This window comes from Quercus suber, unplaced genomic scaffold, assembly GCF_002906115.3.
Source record: "Quercus suber isolate HL8 unplaced genomic scaffold, Cork oak 2.0 scaffold_113, whole genome shotgun sequence".
In the NCBI taxonomy this organism is placed as follows: domain Eukaryota; kingdom Viridiplantae; phylum Streptophyta; class Magnoliopsida; order Fagales; family Fagaceae; genus Quercus; species Quercus suber.
In genome coordinates this window covers 840797-862025 of record NW_027069578.1, presented here as the reverse complement: position 1 = coordinate 862025, position 21229 = coordinate 840797, and the positions used below count along the sequence as shown (strand labels likewise).

The 21229-nt window shown below is 36.3% G+C and overlaps 2 protein-coding genes across 2 annotated transcripts; one reads left to right on the top strand and one right to left on the bottom strand.

The window, feature by feature from the left end:
- The first annotated feature begins 14069 nt into the window (after window positions 1–14069).
- LOC136068397 (uncharacterized) lies at window positions 14070–16827 on the top strand. Its single transcript, XM_065775499.1, has 3 exons — window positions 14070–14404; window positions 14519–14890; window positions 16632–16827. The coding sequence occupies exons 1-3, from the start codon at window positions 14070–14072 to the stop codon at window positions 16825–16827; spliced, it is 903 nt and encodes a 300-aa protein (XP_065631571.1).
- A 1542-nt stretch (window positions 16828–18369) lies between these two features.
- Window positions 18370–20961, bottom strand: LOC112024010 (MDIS1-interacting receptor like kinase 2-like). Its single transcript, XM_065775496.1, has 2 exons — window positions 18851–20961; window positions 18370–18770 (listed from the first exon to the last, which is right to left on the bottom strand). Exons 1-2 carry the CDS (start codon window positions 20862–20864, stop codon window positions 18478–18480), a joined length of 2307 nt encoding a protein of 768 aa, XP_065631568.1. The 5' UTR covers window positions 20865–20961; the 3' UTR covers window positions 18370–18477.
- Between the last annotated feature and the right edge of the window lie 268 nt (window positions 20962–21229).

Here is a 21229-nt window from a genome sequence, read left to right as displayed (position 1 = left end):
CTTTGTGCAATAATTTATTCTCCTTCATAAAAAGTTCTGTGTAAAGAATAATAGTAAGATGGTAATTACGTAATAATAAACTTCTAAATATGATATTTTTCTTTAGACATTTTTTTTTTTTTTTTTGGAAAAGATTCTTTACGCTAAAGTCATAATTTTCAAGTATATAAATATTTATAATATAGATTGAAACTATTATAATTCGAACATTTTAGGAGGAGTTTCCTCGACATGAATGAGCAATTTCTACCATGCAAAACCATGGACCATATTGGCTTGGGACAATGGATTGCAAAGCACTAAGGTACTAGATCGGAAATAAGCACCAAGTCCTTATTTGATCTGATACAGATTTGGACGTTTTTCTGATTATCCTTTGAGAGAAATCCAACTTTGAACTTTTTTTTTTTTGGCCATTTTAAAAGTTAGATATTGTAAGGGTCATTTACGGATTTTAAATACTAATTAATTATCTTAAATTAAAGATAATTAACTATATATTTAAATTCACTCCACTACCTGGTGAGATTATTAGTTACTTTAAAATTATCTGGTGTATACATCTTCATTTGTTTTTATTTTTTGCTAAACAGTATGCATCTTCATGATTATTATTAGTTTTATCCAATTCGAGTATGATACATAATTAATCAAAATTAATTTTTAAAGAAGCAATTATAATCAATAAATCACAATCACAGGTGATCAACCCTAATCATGAGAACGCAAATTTTTGGATATAACTTTTAATTTGTTTATTAGATTTAAGCCCACGATATAATATTTGACGGTCAGTGCTTTTTTTTTTTTTTTTTTTTTGAGAGAGAGAGAGAGAGAGACGGCCAACGCTTCTAGATTTGTTTACAATTAAGTATTTGGAGATGTAATGGTCAAAATAATGATTTTATCCTTTTTGCATTGACGATGTTAAATAAAGGTTGCAAAATGTAGTATTTACAGTTTAACATCATTAAAAAAAAAAAAAAAAAAAAAAAGCAAAACCTAGGGATAAAGCTTCTGGTCTGCCAGATAGGGCTCCTCAATTTTTAATTGGACAATAATTGCTCTCATTTTCTTCAACTAGAAGGCAGACAAACATGCAAAAAAGAAAAAAAAAAAAATTCAGGGATTAACATTGGAAAATTCAGTGTTCCACACTACGGTGTCTGCGCACTTCGAAAGGCAGGTTGCTGGTAGTGACTTTAAATGTGTTATGGATTTGTTGACCTCTTGCACTCATTTGTACAAACGGGCCAGTTTTTATTAACTTCATTTCTCCAATAGTTTTCATCTGAACAATAATACGTTGCAGGCTACTCTTCTTCTCTGCAAACATAACAAGAAATTAATTAATTGCATAAATCTAAAAACCTGTACAACATAAGGCTACCAAATAATGAACTCACTGGCTTGAGGGGCGACGTTGTTCGGCTCAGCAAACACCCTCGCAGTGGCAGATGAGAGAAACAAAAAGAGAAGCATCGCGATCATGATAATCCTCATGGAAATCTTGGCATCCATTTTGAATGGAAGAGACACCAGTTCATACTTCAAACATTACTTATGTGATATATATATATATATATACACACACGCATACACTTCCGAAAGGCAGCGTCCAATCTTTTTTTTTTTTTTTTTACGTCAATTAAAAAGTAGTCAATACCGGTGTCTGCGGCTACCTTTTCCACTTTTCTTAAATCTCAGCCCACCAGTGCAATTTCCTGGTCTCTTCATATTTTTTCTTCTAAAGGGCAAGGGCATCTTTTCATACTGTTAACTAGTGCGAAATATACAAGGTTAGGATCAAGTTATACTAACATAATCTCTCTCTCTCTCTCTCTCTCTCTCTCTCTCTCTCTCTCTCTCTCTCTATGTATATATATATACTAAGGTGTAATATGTGTATATGTATGGTACAATTAAAAACAACACAATTACACATATATGGATTCAAATTATATATTGATTAAAGGGATAATTACAGTAACCCACCTATGGTATGATCCGTTTTCACTTTGCCTACCCATTGTTTAAACTTAATACTTTGCCCATCAAAAGTTACTTCCGTTAGGGCTTTGTTATTCACCTTTGGCTTTTTCGATAGAAAACAACTTTTACAACCAAAACATAACATAACACGAATCAAAAGTTAGGGTTGGATTTTTTTGAAAGAGCTTGGATTATGGGGTTTTGTGTCTCTATACAAACTACTGGTCTCCTTTGCTGAAATTCCTTTGAAAAATAATCAAGAAAGAAGGAAGTCAAGAAAGATAGGGCAGCATCCAACAAGGACAAAGATAGCAACACATGTTCCAAGAGTTGAGTTCAAGGGGTTGGTTCTATTTAATGATCTATTTCTTTAACAATTAACATTAATCTTTCTCGTAAAATATTTAGCATTGGAAGAAAACAAAATCAAGCAATAAAATTAGCCGGCATGAAATGCTTTCCTTCTACAACTCTGTTCTCTAAACGAGCAGCAAGAACCTCTGCCATAGCATCCAATAAACAAACTTTACCTCACTGGCACAGTGTCCTAGTTCATAATTTGGGTCTACAGGTTTGAGAATATTTCTGTATTGCTACTGGAGAACAGAACACTCAAGAATCACAATTTTTCTGTTAGCTAAGCTCTCTTGTAAGGCATCACGTAGTGTTTCAAGCCATGGAATCCGATCTTCATCTGAAAGAGGGATCCCTTGTGCATCTTTTCTGTTAAGTTGAACAAGTGAAAAAGCTGAAAAGTATAAAACGGATTATAGTTTTTATCCAATAGAAAATAAGTTTATATAAATACCTTTATTTGAAAGTGGATGATAATCATCAGCATCAAGAAAGCTGCAATTAATAACTTTTGCTAGCATCTCACCTATGGTGCTGTTGAACCACACATTCAAATAAATGAATACAGAGAGAGAGAGAGAGAGAGAGAGAGAGAGAGAGAGAGAGAGAGAGAGAGAGAGAGAGAGAGAGAGAGAGAGAGAGAGAGAGAGAGAGAGAGAACCAAAAGTGTTAGCCTGTCCATTTGATCTTGTTTTGATGCACATCTTGTTTTCTACAAAACCCCTCTTTGATCTTTTTTATTTTTTTTATTTTTTTATTTTATATATATATATATATATATAGAGGAGAGAGACATAAAAGTGAAGATAATACATTTTTATATAGAGGAGAGAGACATAAAAGTGAAGATAAAATACATTTTTATCCCTGATTTTAATAGAGGTGGGTAAAATATTGAAGTTCAGATGAGCAAGATGTAAAGTTTTAAATTGATAGGCCAAAAACGTATTGACCCATTGTGATGGATTAATTAATTAATTAGCCAAATTTATTAATTAATCAAATTAACTAAATACAGCGGAAATTAAATTTGACACGGGTGATTTATTTACGAATGGGAAAACCATCAAGGCAAAACTCTACTAAGTGATTTTAAGGTCACCACTCTCAAGAATCTACTATTATCAAAGCAAGCGGTTATAAGTAAAGAAATCTCAGTACCTTATATCAACCTACAGTTGAACCCTTACCCCAATACCCAATTGGACTTGTTCTGTAGTGACAATCTCTTCTTGTAATACACGGCTTCCAGTACGTGACTAACAAATCTAATGCGCGGATCCCAGTACGCGGCTTACCCCTTTGCACGAATCCAAGTACATTACTAACTCCACAGCAACCCTTTGATTGTTGTAGTTGATTTACAGCAGCTTCACATAGAAACACCAATAAGATTTTCAATGTTGGTGCAAGAGACTTTGCTTGGTTATAGAACCCAAAGGCGTGTAAGAAACACATCAAAAACTCTTTCTTCTGTAGTAGGAGGCTAGGGTTTCAAACAGAAAACCTTATGAAGCTCTTTAGGGTTAGGTTTTTCTACCTCCTTTAAATAGGAGCTTAATGGGCTCTCCTATTCCAAATAGGTTTACACAAACCTTGAGCTTTCCTAGTCCAATAAGGATTATACAAACCCATAAACAAATAGCCTTTTAGAATAAAAACGTTGCTGGCTAGTCTGAAACCCGTAAGCTCGATAGATCGAGACATCCGTCGAGCTTTAATGAATCTTGACAAATCGAGCTTCTGTTGAGGAGGTATCGAGACCTGCATATTACACTTTTTTTGAGTAGTTTTTGAGTAGTCTTCATGTCTTCCATTTAACTACTTGTAATGATCATCTTGAACCTACTTAGATTTACCCAAATACAAGTAAAGTGCGTTTTGTCAAAGGATATGCCAATTACATAAAATATGTCCCTAACATAAACCATGAATAGACAAAGTGAAAACGGGTTATACCACAAGTAGGTTTATTGTAATTATCCCTTATTTAAATCTTATATACATACATTAGTTTTTTACTATTTCTTTCTTCTTTTTTTTTTTATTTTCTCGATATACACCAGTGTGGATGATACCATATCGTACCGGTCGGTACGACCGATATATACTGTGCTAGCTAGTGCACCGGTACAAGAACACCCCCTATTTCGTATCGGAAAAAATACCGACAGTACTGGCAAAATCTAGCTGTTTCGGCTGGTAAATGGATACCTGGCTGAAACATGAAATGCTTTTCTTTTTTCTTTTTTTTTTGTTGTAATTTTGGCATTTTGATTTTAAAATCCCAATGCTAGTGCAAATTTGAGTAAGCCAAGAAAACCTAGCAAAAAGAAGGAGAAAAATGAAAGAAAAATGCACAATAGCTTTGCAAAATGAAGTTAGAATCACCTCTTCTTCTAGACTTTGACTTCATTATTCTTCACATTTTTCTTATACCATCTTCTTCTGACTTTACGATGACAGATTTGCTTTTGCTGTTTTCTAACTTTGTTCTCTACACTCCACTCTTCCCTGGTCTTACCTTTTGCTTTTTCAATGTCAATACTGAGTGACTTGTATGCTTGGTCAAAAGAGTACACTTGCCTACTGATCATCTCAAAGCATCAGATGATATTTTGAATTGGTGTCACCAATCTTTTGACACGTGGGATTGGCATTTATTGAGTTTAGTGGGTGTTTGATTATTTAATAGTTTTCACTTTTATATATTTATATGTTGATAACTCCATCAAAAAATATAAAAAGTTGCCAAAGTGAAATGAAAAAAAATTCCAAATAGGAATCTATATAGTATTGAAAAATTATAAATACACAAAATCGTTGTTTCTAAATATATTAAGATGTAATCATTCACCAACAAAGACAAAAACAAAAAAATAAAATAATGTTTTTTATTTTAATACTAGGCTAGCTAGGATTTTTTTTTATTTTTTATTTTTTTATAAGTTAGAGTATTCACAATGGTAGTGCTCAAAATTTTAGCTTTTAGCACCTCAAAAAGCTACTTTATCTATTTTACTACCTCACTTCACAATATACCCAATATCAGATGTCTTTTTTTTTTTTTTTTTTTTTTTTTTTTTTAATATATATATATATCACTTCATCCAAAATAATAAAGGAAGTGAAAGAATTTGAGTTTTTTAATTGAAGGAAGATATATAATCTTAATAAAATATTGTATTCTCTTTTTTAATAACTTACTACAATCAACTGGTATTTATACTAGTTTACTGTAGCTGTAAAAAATTTAGCTTTAGCTTCTCCAATAACACATGATTTTTTGGTTCTTTGGTCGTAAAATAGTTATTTTTGCTAAAATACAATTACCATTGTGAATGCTTTTATTGTTTTTGTTAAGTTTTTAGGTTGATAGTTGCTATTTGGGTGAGGCTATCTAGGCTTACTAGGAGAAGGAGGGCATAAGGTTTTGGAAGGGGAGCCAACTACAAAAATGAAATATATAATAACTAAAAAAAATTTGGACTCAGAGGAGCTGGGCCCCCACTTGGGTTCGTCCCTGGATTGAGGTAAGTTATTGGTTTATGGTGAAAAAAGAGTGTTTAAACTTTAAATAAAGTAACAGACTCTCTCCTTGAGTAGGAGCTCTCTCTCTCTTGACTAGTTGCAAGACTTCTCCCTCCCTTAGGTCGCCTAAGGACTTGTATTTTCAATTTTACTTTGTTTTTTGGTCCTAAATCGTCTATCATGTCAGAAGATGTAATTAATGGCTTGGAGAAAATGAAGTTGACAATGGAAGAATAAGTGATTACAATATCGGATGAAGGTCGGAAGGAGGAGATTGAAAGCTATTCTCTGAGTCTGCTTTCTCAAGTTTCTTACTTGCAAACCATTCAATAAACGAGTAGCTTAGACCATGTTGAGGTGAGCCTTGGACTTGGTAGAGGGGGTATAGATTGTGGAAGTAGGTTCGAACCTGTTCCAATTCAAGTTTCATAGGGAATTTGATATGGACCGACTTCTCAAAGGAGGTCCCTGGTTCTTTGATAATGAAGTGCTCCTGCTACGAAGGTGGCAACCCGATATGGCAACAGCGAACATCAAATTTGATTATGTTGCTCTCTAGATTCAGATATGGGGGGCGCCATTTGATATGTCCTCATTTAAAGTTTCTTCTGAGATTGGTAGTCATTTGGGGGAGGTGGTGGAGGTAGAAACGAGACATAAATTAGATGCACAAAATCCCTTTATGAGAGTCAAGATGGCAATCCCAACGTCCAAACCCCTTCGACGTGGCGATTTCATTGGTGGCTCATATGGACAGTGTTCATGGGTTACATTTAAATATGAACGTCTTCCATTGTTTTGCCACTTTTGTACCTATTGGGCCATGATCTCAAGAACTGTGCCGAACACTTTGCCTTAAGCAAGAATGGTGGCAAGGTGGTGTGCCAATATGGAGAGTGGTTAAAATTTGTAGGAGGACATCCTCGTTCACCCTTGAGGATGGGTTCAACTAGGATTTAGAACCTAAACAATGAAGATAGGACCAAGGAATAGTTCGGGAACAAAAGTAGCTAAGAGGCACTAGCAACAAATCATGTAACCAACAAGGCAAATCCTACAGAGGGTGACACACAAGCAAAAGGAAAGAATGTGAGATTAGGGATTTTCTTGATTTGTATGGAGAGTGTTTCTGAAACCGAAGGGATAATTATGGAAAGTTTAAGGCCACTTTATTCGGTTAGCAACACAGAGGCGCCAAATTCAAAATGGGATAGTATCTCACACAATCTTGCTCTACAACATGTGGAAGTCACATTGCCATCAACAGCTAAGGTGCACATGGGAAGGAAGGAGCATGCTAGGCCTTAAGTTTCTAAACAAAAGCCCACTTGGACAATGCTTATACGGATGGATTGTGGGCCAAGGATAGAAAACACAAAAGTAAACCCACATACACTAGGCAAGAAAGGACTGCAGGAAGCTGAGCTTTATTTTGACATAGAGACTGAAGGTAAGGTGGGGAAATGTAGTAGACATCAGGGAGACGTTCAAACGAATGAAACGGTGGGAGTGCAGGAGCACCCTTGCCGAGCAAAATAAGGCTATTAAGTTGGAACTGCCAAGGGCTTGGGAACACTTGGACAGTTCGTCGGCTTCACAAGTTGGTGAGGTATCAAGCTCCCACAACATGTTTTTTAATGGAGAAACGTTTAGACAGATAGAGTTTTGATAAACATTGTAGAGAACTACTATTTCCAAACAAGTTTATGGTAAAGAAGCCACATGGTGGAGGAAGGTTGGCTCTCATTTGGAAATCAGAGGTTAAGATATGGAGGTTATAAACTTTACAGAGAACCATATACTAGCGAGAGTGGTGGAAGAAGATGGCTTTGCATGGATGTTAACTTGTTTCTATGGGTGGCCCGAAGTAAGCCAAAAGCCCAAATCATGGGCTCTTCTTGCTCACCTGCATTCGTTTGTTGATGGTACATGGTGTTGCATAGGCGATTTTAATTCTATCCTACACTCCTTCGAGAAACAAAGTAAATTCCTCATCCACTCAAATAGATGGATGACTTTTAAAGATTGTTGGATGATTGTAACGTGGAGTTCAACGGGTACCACGGAATCAGGTTTGAGACACATGAAGGAGAAGATTAGTAGGTGTGGAACAGAACTGCACGCATGGGGTGCTTCTAATACTCATCCGAATGTGGAAGAAAACAAGAAAGTACAAAAACGGATGGAGGAGCTAAGCATGGAGGACCCGACGGTGGAGAACAAATCTAAATTCTTGGCAGAAAGCAAGATACTTGACAACTTGCTTCTCAAACAGGAAATATTGGGCCCAACGGTCTAGGGTCTCATGGTTGAAGCATGGTGACAAGAATACCAAATTTTTTCATGCCAAAGTCTCTCAAAGGTGAAGGAGAAATTTCATTCATGTGGTCAAAGATCAATACAATTGTTGGTGGAAGAGCCTGAAGAGGTTGCAAGTGTGGCAATTAAGTACTTTGAGAGTATTTTTCATTCAGACACATGTCAAAGAATGGAGGAATGTCTTAGTGTAGCGCAACATAAGGTAACCCGAAATATGCATGAGATCTTGTCTAGTGATTATAGTGCGGAGGAAATCAAAGCAATGTTGTTCCAAATGGGACCAACAAAGTCTCCTAGACCCGACGGTATGAATGTTCTTTTTTACCAAAAATATTGGCATATTGTTAGGATGATGAAATTGCAGTTGTTTTAGACTTTTTGAATTCTGGTAGTATGATTCCTAAAATTAATTATACTCATATAGTTCTTATTCCAAAGGTGAAGTTTCCTAAAAAAATATCTAATTTTAGACCTATTAGTCTTTGTAATGTCATATATACAATTATTTCAAAAGTAATGGCTAACAGGCTGAAACAGACACTTCCTCAGCTGATAACTCCTACTCAGAGTGCTTTTGTTCCAGGCAGACTTATCACTGATAATATACTAATTGCATATGAAACCTTGCATGCCATGCATTGTACGAAATTGGGCAAGAAGGGTTCTTGAAGGGAATAATGATCAAGTTGGGCTTTCCTATGACTTGGATTGCTAGGGTGATGTGCTGTGTCTCTACTCCCTCATTCTCAGTACACATCAATGGCAAATCATATAGGAACATTATTCCTTCGAGAAGACTTCATCAGGGGGACCCACTGTCTCCTTACTTGTTCTTGTTATATGCAAAGGAGTTCACAGCTTTGCTGGCAAGATCAAAAGAGGAGAGGCAGCTTAATGGGGTTGTGGTTTGTAAAAGTGCACCTTGTATATCCCTTCTCTTTTTTTGCAGATGAATCATTACTATTTTGTCAGGCATTTCTGGAGGAAGTGCAATGTATCACAAATATTCTTCAGTTATATGCAGCTTCATCTGGTTAGTACATCAATTTTGAAAAATTAGCCATGTACTTTAGTAGCAACATGAATGGTGGACAAAGAGAAATAATAAAAAATATGTTAAGGGTGAAGGAGGTGGAAAGATTTGAGTCTTATTTGGGGTTACCCATGCTACTAGGCTGATCAAAATGCCAAGCTTTCTCATTCTTGAAGGATAGAGTTTGGGAAAAAAAATGCAAAGATGGAAAGGGAAAATGTTGTCAAGAGCAAACAAAGAGGTGTTGATTATGGTTGTAGCCCCATCCATTCCCAAGTATACAATGGGGGTATTTCTAATACATGTGAAGCTTTGTAATGAACTTATTGCTTTGTGTGCAAGATTCTGGTAGGGACAAACAAGAGATGAAAGGATGATTCATTGGAAGAGCTGGGGGGTCTTATCTCAACCTAAAAAAGAAGGTGGAATGAGTTTTCGTGATTTGAAGGATTTTAACTTAGCTATGTTAGCCAAGCAAGGGTGGAGATTAGGGGTGACAAAATAAGTCTAAACCCATTTGTCTACCCAAACCCGTCCACTCTAATTGAACCCAAACCCACCAAATTATTAGTTGGGTTAAATGGGCATCAACCCAATTAGACCCAATAATTATTGGGTTTTAACTAAAAACTCATTGAGTCCCATTTAATCCAAAAATAATATACCCAAATTCAACCTAGCCCTTAAAAAAAAAAAGAAAAAAAAAAAAAGAAAAAGAAAAAGAGAAGCCCTCAAACGTTTCAGTTTTCAAGTTTTCATTTTCCTTCCTTTTCCTTCATTTTCTCGGCGTCCAAGCACCTCTCTCTTTCTCTTTCGCTTGCTCTCTCTCTCTCTTTCTCTCTCTAGCTCTCATCTAGAACTCATGGAATCCATTGGTGCTTAAGCTCGTCAGGGAAGTTACTGTGGCCAGCATTGCCGTTGGCGGTGGTGGAAACGATGGTTGGTCGTTTAGGAAGGACTGTACGGATCTGATGTGGAGGATTTCGCTGCTCACACATTTGCTTGAGGAGATCAGAGAGTTTCGTGCTCAGCCGGTGGATGATGCGGCGTTGGCGGCGATGGTGACTTCTAATGATGTGGATGTGGAGTCGTTGGTGAGAGTTAGCTTTCTTAGCCTTAGGGTTTTTGGCATCTTTCTTATCTTGTTTAGGGGGTGCTCCTAAGATAGATTTACCCTTGTCTAAGTTCTCACTAGCTAATTCAATTTTGACATCAGTGTTCTCAATTTCAGTGTTATTAGTAGGAGAAACAAAAAACAGTATTGCTAGTAGAAGTAGTATTAGAGAAAGAGAGACCATACCCCAAGCCAGTTTGATCTGAAGCAGATTTCTGATTTCCAAGCATCTCATCAAACTTTGCACTTGAAGTCCTCTTCAATTGAGCTCTGACTTGAAACAGCTCAACTTCAAGCTTCTTGGCCTTCTCAGCCAACAAGTTGTTATCAAATCTCAGTGCTCCAATAGTTTGATTCGCCTCATCAAACTTTGTGGACAACTCTTCACGATCAAGTTCCACATCACTGAGCTTGTTGGTGGCCAGCCTATATCATTTCTCATGCTTCTCAGAGAGCTTGTAAAGCTTCTCATAGGCTGAGTGGATATCATCTTGATCATCCATCTTCTCAAATTTGGACTCCACTAATTCTTCTTCTTTATCCACTTCTTCAACAATCCCCTCAGTAGGATTGTCTGTGGTAGTGAAGGCATTTAAGATTCCATCATCCTCAGTGTCGGAATCATCTTCAGGCTCAGTGTCACTTAAGATTGCAACAAGTGCCTTACTATTCCCAATGCTCTTGAGATATGTTGGGCATTCATGCTTTATGTGACCGAATCCATGACATTCGAAGTATTTTGGTCTTGTAGGAACAGTGTACTAACTGCCATCCTTAGCATCCTTCTTCCCTTTGTCTTGACTTTTGAACTGAGAAGAATTGGATTGTCTGCAGTCTTTGTCGAAATTCCTTCCACTGGCATTCTTCATGAACTTCTTAAACTGCCTTGTAACGTAGGACTTCATCTTGGAATCTTCATCATCGAAAGACTCATCTGTATCACTGTTCTTCGCCTTCAAGGCCATGCTCTTACTTTTACCAGTTTTGCCAATCCTAGAGAGTCTTAGCTCATAGGTCTACAAGTTTCCAACCAACTCAGTCAAAGGAATCTTGTCAATATCTTTTGATTCTTCTATTGCAGTAATCTTGGCATAGAATCTCTTAGGTAGAGATCTGAGCACCTTCCTTATAACCTTGGGTTCAGGGATGGTTTCCCCAAGATTGAAGGCTGAGTTCACTATGTCCTTTACCTTGGCATAGAACTCATCAAACGACTCATCCTCCTCCATCTTAATTTTTTCAAAGCTAGTAGTGAGCCTCTGAAGTTTTGAATCTTTGACAGCCTTTGTTCCTTCATAGGTTGTCTAGAGGATAGTCCAAGCTTCCTTAGCAGTTTCAGTTGAGGCTATCTTCTTGAACTCCTCATTGGTGACTGTGCTAAATAGGGCATTTAACATTCTGCTGTTGAAGTTAGTCGCCTTGATTTTTGCATCATCCCAATCGGCCAGTTCTTCTTTTGGCTTAGTCCAGCCAATCTCTATAGCTTGCCACACCTTCTCATCTAAAGACTGCAAGAAAGCTCGTGTACTTTCTAGTATGCATAGTTAGTGCCATCAAATAAAGGAGGTATGATTAATGACTGTCCTCTATCCATAACAAATAGGGGTCAATGGATTGTACAGCAACAATTAAACCTAATCAGAATGTGCCTGCTCTGATACCACTTGATAGGCCACAAACTGAATGACCCCTTGTGATAAAACCAATTAATTAATTAGCCAAGTTATTAATTAATCAATTTATCATGCAATTGAGTGGAAGCACAAACAAATCACCAAAAGCTAAATATGCAGCGGAAATTAAATGACACGGTGATTTGTTTACGAATGGGGAAAAACCTCGCGGCAAAAACCCCATCGGGTGATTTTCAGGTCACCATTCCCGAAACTTCACTATTATCAAATCAAGCAGTTACAAGTAAAGGAATCTCAAGTACCTTACCAACCTATAGTTGAACCCTTACCCTAATATCCAATTGGACTTGATCTGCAACGACAGTTTCCACCTTTGATGCACGGCTCCCAAGTACGTGACTAACCAATGTATAGATTCCAGTACGCGACTTCAGAACACCAACTTAAGGAAGAAAGGTTGGCTGCAAAGTTCTTTAGTTCATCCTACACGATGAAGATCAGGAAGATGCTTGGTCACAAAACCCTATGGTGCAAATACACAGTAACTTCTTGAAGAAAAATGAACTAGGTCAAGAATTTCGTCTTTTGATTACAATTTGCTTGAACAGAGATTGCTCAATGAATTTGCAACTTGTGTCACACTTGACGGCTCTTAAAACAATCCTTTTATATGTTTAGGGTTTGGAGAAAAGAAGGCCCAAAAACATATTCACGGATCCTAAGAAAATCAAATCAGAAAATCTGAATTTTTAAATCTCGACAGATAGCAGGTGTCGAGGTAGCTATCGAGCAGGTGTCGAGCTTTAATGAAATTGCACTTCAGCTTGTTTTTTCTTGGACAGACTTGATGACTTCAACACTTGACCTTGAAATCTTATTTCTTGAAGTATTAAAACTCCTAGAACTACCCAATTACAAATAGAGTGTGTTTTGTCAAAGGATTAGTCAATTTACATAAATAAGTGACATATATTCTTAACAAGTGAAAACACATATGTCCTAACAGTCCGATCTTGTTGGGGCTCTTCGAGCTGCTAAGCGGCTTTTGTCTCTTGCCAGTAACTTCCGCTCCAAGAGCTCTTCCGTGGGTTTCATGTTATTCTTTGTGTGTGCATGTGTTTGTATGTAGCGTCTGTTTGGTTGCTCAAAAAGTGAGAGAGAAAGAAAAAAGAAAGTTTCAAGTTCCAAAAATATACTTGACGCATTAAAAGTAGTAGAGTTGAGTTTGAGACTGGAGTTTTTTTTTTTTAATTTGAATCTCACATTCTGAATTTTTGTTCTGTTTTGATCGTTTCCTGCATTTTCTCGGCAAACAAACGTAGTGTTTGTGTGAATTGTCATGGAATTTGCTTGCTTTTATTTTTTTGGAAATTTAGATCTATGCTATAGGGTTTTTTTTTTTTTTTTTTTTTTTTTTTTTTAATTTTAANGGTTTCATGTTATTCTTTGTGTGTGCATGTGTTTGTATGTAGCGTCTGTTTGGTTGCTCGGAAAGTGAGAGAGAAAGAAAAAAGAAAGTTTCAAGTTTCGAAAATATACTTGACGCATTAAAAGCAGTAGAGTTGAGTTTGAGACTGGAGTTTTTTTTTTTTTTTTTTAATTTTTTAATTTGAATATCACATTCTGGATTTTGTTCTGTTTTGATAATTTCCTGCATTTTCTCGGCAAACAAACGTAATGTTTGTGTGAATTGTCATGGAATTTGCTTGCTTTTATTTTTTTGGAAATTTAGATCTATGATATAGGGTTTTTTTTTTGATAGTGAAAATGTGGGTTTTTACTTTAATGGCATTTGAGTAATTTTAATAATTAGACAATTGAGTAAGTTGGGGTTTAACCATATTATTGGGTTGGTTTGATTGGGTTAGAAATAATTAGTTAAATGAGTTTTAATGGGTAAATGAGTTTTATATGCCAACCCAATTATGCTCACCCATACTCACCCAAACCCACCCATTTGACATCCCTAGTGGAGATCGATTCAAGAAAAGGATTCACTTCTATACAGGTGCTTTAAGGCTAGTTACTTCCCACGGTACAATTTTCTGGATATTTCGGATGTGCCCAACAACTTTATGTTTAGAAGAGCTTAATGGCAGCCCAACCTATTCTAAAAAAAGGGTGTTGTTGGAGGGTGGGTGATAGGTCTGCAACTCGGGTTACAGCAGATAAGTGGTTATTGAATCAGGTCACAAACCGTGTACTTCATCCACCGATGGAGGAGGAATGGGAGTGGTGGGTTTTGGACCTCATTAACTGGAGTACAAACTCATGGGACCACGAGGTAATAGAGTCTAAGTTTCAGAGGTCTGATGCTGAGGCTATTCTTCACATCCCCTTGAGTCGTAGACAAGTCCCTGATGTGCTCTTTTGGCTTCACACCAAGAGTGGTGAATACTCAGTGAAATCAGGCTATCACACGACAAGGTTGATCTCAAAGTAGGAAGCTAACGTGGTGAGAGTTCAAGGTGGTGCTTGGAAGCTCGTTTGGGTAAAGCTGTGGAAACTCAGGATTACTGACAAAATAAAAAATTTTGGTAGGAGAGCCTGCCTTGATATTTTGCCTACACGTGAGAATCTGGCTCGAAGAAGAATTATTGAGGATGACAGGTGTAGGGTCTGTTCACTGGCCAAGGAATTAGGATACTATGTTTGTGGAATGTGGGAGGCCCAAGACATATGGGTTGGCTGCCCAAGTCGCTTGCAGAAGGGTACGTCTGGTGATGATGATATGCTGCATTTGGTTGAAAGTATGCAACGCAAACTGACTAATGAAGAACTGGAACAGTTTTGGTTCCAAAGTTGGATAATCTGGAACCAACGAAACTGTGTGTTGTATGGTGGCATCATCCAACACACAGGCAGGTTGAACCAACGAGCTAAAGACTATCTAGGCGAGTTTCGGGAGCACAGGTACATGGTTGTCTCGGATACTACAATGCTCTATTGTTTTTTTTTTTTTTTTTTTTTTAATGGGAATCTATGGTTTATGGGGTATGAATCATGGATTTTAACCAAATCTCTCGGATCAAATGATAGTGTGGGATTAAGGAGTTTGTGGTTTTATCGATGAGTAGGTTGCTACAGTAGACACCCATTATCCAATAAGTTTAGGGTATAAAACTTTTTTAATGTATTAAATTCCTATTTTGTAGTTCAAGAGTAGCATATATTGGGGAATAGCTTCAAATCCAGTTGCATAACAATTTTTGTTAATCTATAATGACATTTTTTTTTTAATTTACAAATTCAATTTATATGATTTATGTAAAATAAGCCAAGATTAAATCATATATTATACTCAATTATTTTTTCTTGCATTGCACAAGATGGTACCATTTAATACAAAATACTTTTTCCTCATTCAGCCTCAACACACGACACATAGTAGCTTATCCCGTTATTTTCACGTTACACTCCTCACACACCACAGCCCTCTTCTCCCTGAAGAACAACTTGTGACAGTTTCAAGGTTGGCCTTGCGGGATAAAAACGAGGAGAAAGTGTGCATGAGGTGAGACAACGGATTTCTTTTACCGTTTTGGGTTTCTCCTCTACCATAAATGGAACTTACTTATGTTATTGTTTATTGACTCATTGACTGAACATAATGTCAGTTTCTTGGGCTTCATTGATTTAAAATAATTTCCGTTGGGTGCTGTTCAGAACTTTATGTGTGGAGTTATGGAGATTAATTCAAATTGATAATATATGGGATATGGGAACTGAGGTGTGGAGCTTTGGCTTTATAACCTAGTGGGATTGATCCTTAAGTTCAAATATGCAATTGCTTAAAGAATCAGGATTTTCTATTGTGGAATTGCACAGGATAAAAGCTGATCTCTATATTGGATGCTACGGGTTGAATATATATATATATATACCAACCTAATCTTGTATATACCTAACAGAGGCATAAGTAGATGGTTATTGACTTATACAATTGTTTATTGATTTATACAATTCGAAACTGCCATTGTGTAAACCAAAACTTGATTATTATATTTACCAGCTATATTAAGTAGTGGAAGAGAATATAAGGCTATAAGAGTTAGATATGAGATTACCTATGAGGTTTCCAAAGAGTTACTATATATTTGTGTGTGTGTTAAACGATAGAGTTCGGAATTTCATAGGTTAGAACAATTGGATATTCATGCTGAAGACGAATTGGATAGCATGTAAATTAATGGAATATTTGGATATATTAGTATTTTCAAGATTTATACTATTAAAGCATTAGACCAGATTTTATGGCGGTGATTCGTGTGAATTGATATTTTTGTAATTGTTAGGTTCTAATTAGTGACCTTTGGACATAGTTTTGAAACCCGGACCGTTTAATGAACCGAAAAAGTGATAAGTTCAAGGTTTTTGATGTCAGATTGAGGTTCAACCGAGATCAAATTGTGATGTGTCATTTAATTTTTTTAATATATTTGATACTTAAATTGGTTTATATTTATTAATTTTTCATTCCTGACCAACAAGATGTGCGATAATGTTGTGGGATGAGCTAAACTTTGTAATGTACTTACTTTAATCAATATAGATCATAGATCATATGAATACATTGGCATAATATTTTGCTCTTTTTTTAGAGCTTGCTTATCCGATAACGATAACTGAGAAATGTGACATGTGACATGTTTAGCTTTGGAGTTTTGGCTACTGAAGTGATCAAAGGTAGGCATCCTGATGAAATCATCTCCATTCTATTTGCTTCATCTGTGGAGGATAATTTATTGTTGAATGATTTGTTAGACATACGCCTTCCACCTCCCACTCTTGAGGTTGAGAATCATCTAAAACTCATAATAAAGTTGGCAATTGCTTTATGTACATATTAACCAACAAGATGTGCACAACCCTGGCAACGGGGCGTTACACGTGAGATTCATGCTCTCTATACCCTATCTGAGTTTGGACTGTTACACAGGACCCCTTTGTCCAACATGCAAAAAGGGGGAGATGCTGTGTTGAGGGGGGGACTTTTATTTGATTATGTTATTTTATTTGCAAAACTCTTGTTCTTTTTTATGTGGGACTTGTACCTATTTTTTTAATCTTCGATACAATATGCTTTATGTTTAGTTTTTGCGTTTTGGTTTACAATTGGTATCAGGCTGCTTATGTTAACTCACATGCTTCTATTTATTTTTATTTTTTGTAGTATATATATTTATATATTATTGTGATCAATATTGTTTATCTGTCTTTATTTCCACACATGCATTTATGCTTTATTTTAGTGATTAAGGAAAAGATAAGTAATCTCTACACAAGACATTCAACCTCCTTGCAACTTCCTAGGATTGTGTAGTTTGGAGGGATGTAAATTTTCTTTGGGTTGTATTGTATTTGAGTCGTTTGATGCAAAAAATTTTATTATGAATTGTCAATGGGGGAGATTGTTAAGTCCATATTTTTAGGTTGACAAGCCATGAACAATTATAACAGTTATAATCTAGGTTGGCTCTTAAATTGATATCGAAGTAATCGTAGTACAAGACAAACCAAGGTTCAAAAATAGAAAGACTCAAGAAACATAAACTGGACTACTACTACACAAGATTTTGACACCAACTCAACTTGTTGAGAGTTACTTAAGTTGAATGGTTGATTGCAAATCTCAACTGATCGAGAATCATGTTGATTGGATTCTCAGTATTTTCTGTTAGCCATTTGATCTAAGGCTACTTGGCACTTGCATTTTTAATATAGTATATAAGAAAGCCATAAAGCATGTTTTCTAAGACTACGAGAGAGTAGTTTATTGTACACAGATCTTTTTCCAACCTCTCTTGAAGCATCAACCGGAGACCTACATTTATACTAAAGATCCAATGATCAAAGTGAAATTGTTGCATCCAGTTTACATCCAAGTTACTAGTATAAAACTTTGAGAGTTGTTCTCAAAGTCTTGAGTGACATTCATGTGCAACAAGTTTAGAATAGAAGAACCCGAAGTCTCGGAGCTATGTATGGTCACGTTAGTAAGTACTACAAGAAGTAGCATTAGATTTAGGGTTAAATCTTTTTACACACTTCAATAATATTCTAGTGGGTTTATTGACTAGGGGGATTGATGATTAAGTCCCCCAAGTTTTTACAATGAAATAGTTTGTTTTTTCGGTTTTTCTAAGTCATCATTTTGGTGTCTTTTTGTGATCTGTGTTTGTGTGTCGCTATTCAATTCAGATCTAAAGCATAAGTAATCTAATTAATTACTTGGTTAAGATTTGGCTAACTTTGTTACAATCAAGGCCAAAAACCCTAACAATAGCTAATCAAACATGTATAATCACTATGCCCTTGAAATCTGTGTTACTAGAAGTGCATTATTAATACTTGCAATTTAACATCTAGTAGTACTTTAGGCATTACATAATCTTAAACAAACAATTGCCTTCAACAACATAGATTTGACAAAATATAGTGTCTTATTTCATATCCTTGCTTGTCCTAGTTAGAGTGTGATTGCTCTTGGAAAGGGCACTTTAGCTTGATAAAATTTGAGAGACCATATACATAGTTGGTCTGGATTTCGGATTAGCATGCAAACATGCAATTGCCAACTTTATTATGAGTTTTAGATGATTCTCAACCTCGGGAGTGGGAGGTGGAAGGCGTATGTCTAACAAATCATTCAACAATAAATTCTCCTCCACAGATGAAGCAGATAGAATGGAGATGATTTCACCGGGATGCTTACCCTTGATCACTTCAATAGCCAAAACTCCAAAGCTAAACATGTCACATTTCTCAGTTATCTTCATCGTATAAGCAAGCTCTAAAAAAAGAAGAAGCAAAGGATTATGCCAATGTATTCATATGATCTATGATCTATATTGATTAAAGTAAGTACATTACCTGGTGCAAGATATCCATATGTGCCTGCAAGTGAAGTCCAATTGGATGAGTCTTGATTAAGAATCTTAGCTATGCCAAAGTCAGAAACATGAGCCTCGTACTCTGAATCCAGCAATATATTTTTGCTTGATATGTCCCTATGAACAATTGGTGGTAAGCAATCATGGTGCATGTAAGACAAAGCATGAGCCACACCTTTGATGATATTCACCCTCTTATTCCAGTCCAATTCTTTAGCTCCTCCATCATTGCTCAAAATTGAGGCCAAGTTACCCTTTTCAAGGTACTCGTAAATCAAAATTGAGAAACGTGAATGTGAACAAAAGCCATGCAATTTTACAATATTTCGATGCCGAATTTCTGTTAATGCACTTATCTCATTTAAGAACTCTTTTTGCTGTGAAACGTTACCATCACATAAGGATGTGAGTTTCTTAACTGCGTATGTGTCTCCAGATATTAGCTTGGCTTTATAGACGATTCCATATCCTCCCTTCCCAATGCAAAACTTAGCATCAAAACCCTGGGTTGCATCAATGATTTCTTGGTACATTATTCTTCCATCAAAAGTTGGTATTGTAAGCACTTCTTCCTTGTCCATGTCTGTTTTTTGATTTGTTTGTGGATTTTGCCCCTTTCCTTTTAAAGTGAAGAAAATTCCCAAGAATACCAATACAAGTGAAAGTGTTCCCAAGAGAGGGAAAATAATTTTATTTCCCTTCTTTGAAATATATCCTGCGCTACAAGGTTGCAATCCCGTAACATTTCCACACAGTCCTTTATTACCTTGTAATGCTTCAATGTGAGCATCTTGAAATGCTCGGCTATTGGGAAGAGGACCCTCCAACTCATTGTAGGATATGTTGACAAACGACAAGCCACGCATCTTTTCGAAAGCAGCTGGAATGAAACCTGAGAAGTTATTGTGGGATACATTCAACAGCTCCAAGCTCTGCATATTGCTGATTTGTGAAGGTATCTCTCCTTCGAGTGAGTTAAGGCTCAAATCTAGCTGGGACAAATGAGCTAATTCACACATTTGAATTGGAATGTTAAGGATGAACTTGTTGTTGCTCATATTCAAGTAATGTAATTTCAAAAAGTTCCCTATATCTCTCAGGATTGCCTTGCCAAACCTATTAGTGGATAGATCTAGATACTCGAGATTTATTAATGACCCAAGCTGCAAGGGTAAACCACCATAAAGTTTATTGCTATTCAATGTCAACTTTGACAAAAAAGTCAGCTTTCCAAATTCCTTTGGAACCTCCCCAACCAATCGGTTAGAAGAAAGATCAAGTATTTGGAGTTGAACTAAGTCTCCAATTTCAAGTGGTATGCGACCAGAAATATTGTTCCCAGCAATCTTTAGAGTGGTAAGTTGTGTGCACTTGCCCCAGTTGTGTGAGATTTCACCATAAAATCTATTGTAACTTAGGTCCATATACTGCAGGTTTCTGTAGATGCCAAAATCTTCAGATATATTTCCAAAGAGTTGGTTTCTTTCAAGGTGGACTTTAATTAAGTTTGTACAGTTTCTCAAGGTTTTTGGTATTGGACCCGTGAGATAGTTGTTGTCTGCCCTTAGTACTTGGAGAGATCCACTTTGGCATAAGTTTGGAGGCAAAAAGCTAGTGAAATGGTTGGCATCCAGAAGCAGAGTAGTCAACCCCTTTAAGTTCCCGATCCCTTGTGGAATGGGACCAGAAATTTGGTTATCACGGAGGTATAAAACTTCTAAGCTGCTCAACGTACCGAAGGAAATTGGAATAGTACCATTCAATTGATTTCTGCTCAGTTCAAGATCAGTTATGGACTTCAAGTTTCCTATTTCTTCAGGAATGGAACCAGAAAGTCGATTGTTGTATAGGTGTAAAACAGTTAAGTTTCTAAGAGAACCTAAAGATGTGGGAATTAAGCCAGAAAGATGATTTGTATGAAGGCTTAAGAATATGAGAGACTTCAAATTTCCAATTTCTAGGGGGATGGAGCCAGAGAGTTGATTTTTGTTCATATGCAACAATGTTAGCTTTTCAAATTTTCCAACACTGTAGGGGATGGGACCTTTTAAACTGTTGTTACTTATGTCAAGTTCAACTAAATTAATTAGGTTTCCAATTTGTGGAGGAATGGAACCAGAAAGTTGATTATCATAGAGGTACAAATAAGCCAAGTTGCTTAAATTACCTAAAGATGTAGGAATGGAACACGAAAAGAAATTACTATTGAGAGAAAAGTCAGTCAGATAGCTCAAATTACCTAATGAAGCAGGAATGCATCCATGGAAATTGTTGGCATACAAAGAAAGGTCATTAAGAGACTTTAAATGACCTATTTCTGTAGGAATTGAGCCACTTAACTGATTTTTAGCTAGGTGCA

Bases quoted from the DNA above. Each gene is read 5' to 3' on its own strand.
- LOC136068397 (XM_065775499.1), top strand. From the start codon at position 14,070: ATGGCAGCCCAACCTATTCTAAAAAAAGGGTGTTGTTGGAGGGTGGGT. The intron at 14,405-14,518 runs GTTGATCTCAAA...AAATTTTGGTAG, and splicing joins TCAGGCTATCACACGACAAG to GAGAGCCTGCCTTGATATTT. The intron at 14,891-16,631 runs GTACATGGTTGT...TGACATGTTTAG, and splicing joins GGCGAGTTTCGGGAGCACAG to CTTTGGAGTTTTGGCTACTG.
- LOC112024010 (XM_065775496.1), bottom strand. From the start codon at position 20,864: ATGAACAAAAATCAACTCTCTGGCTCCATCCCCCTAGAAATTGGAAAT. The intron at 18,771-18,850 runs GTAATGTACTTA...TTCTTTTTTTAG, and splicing joins ATATGGATATCTTGCACCAG to AGCTTGCTTATACGATGAAG.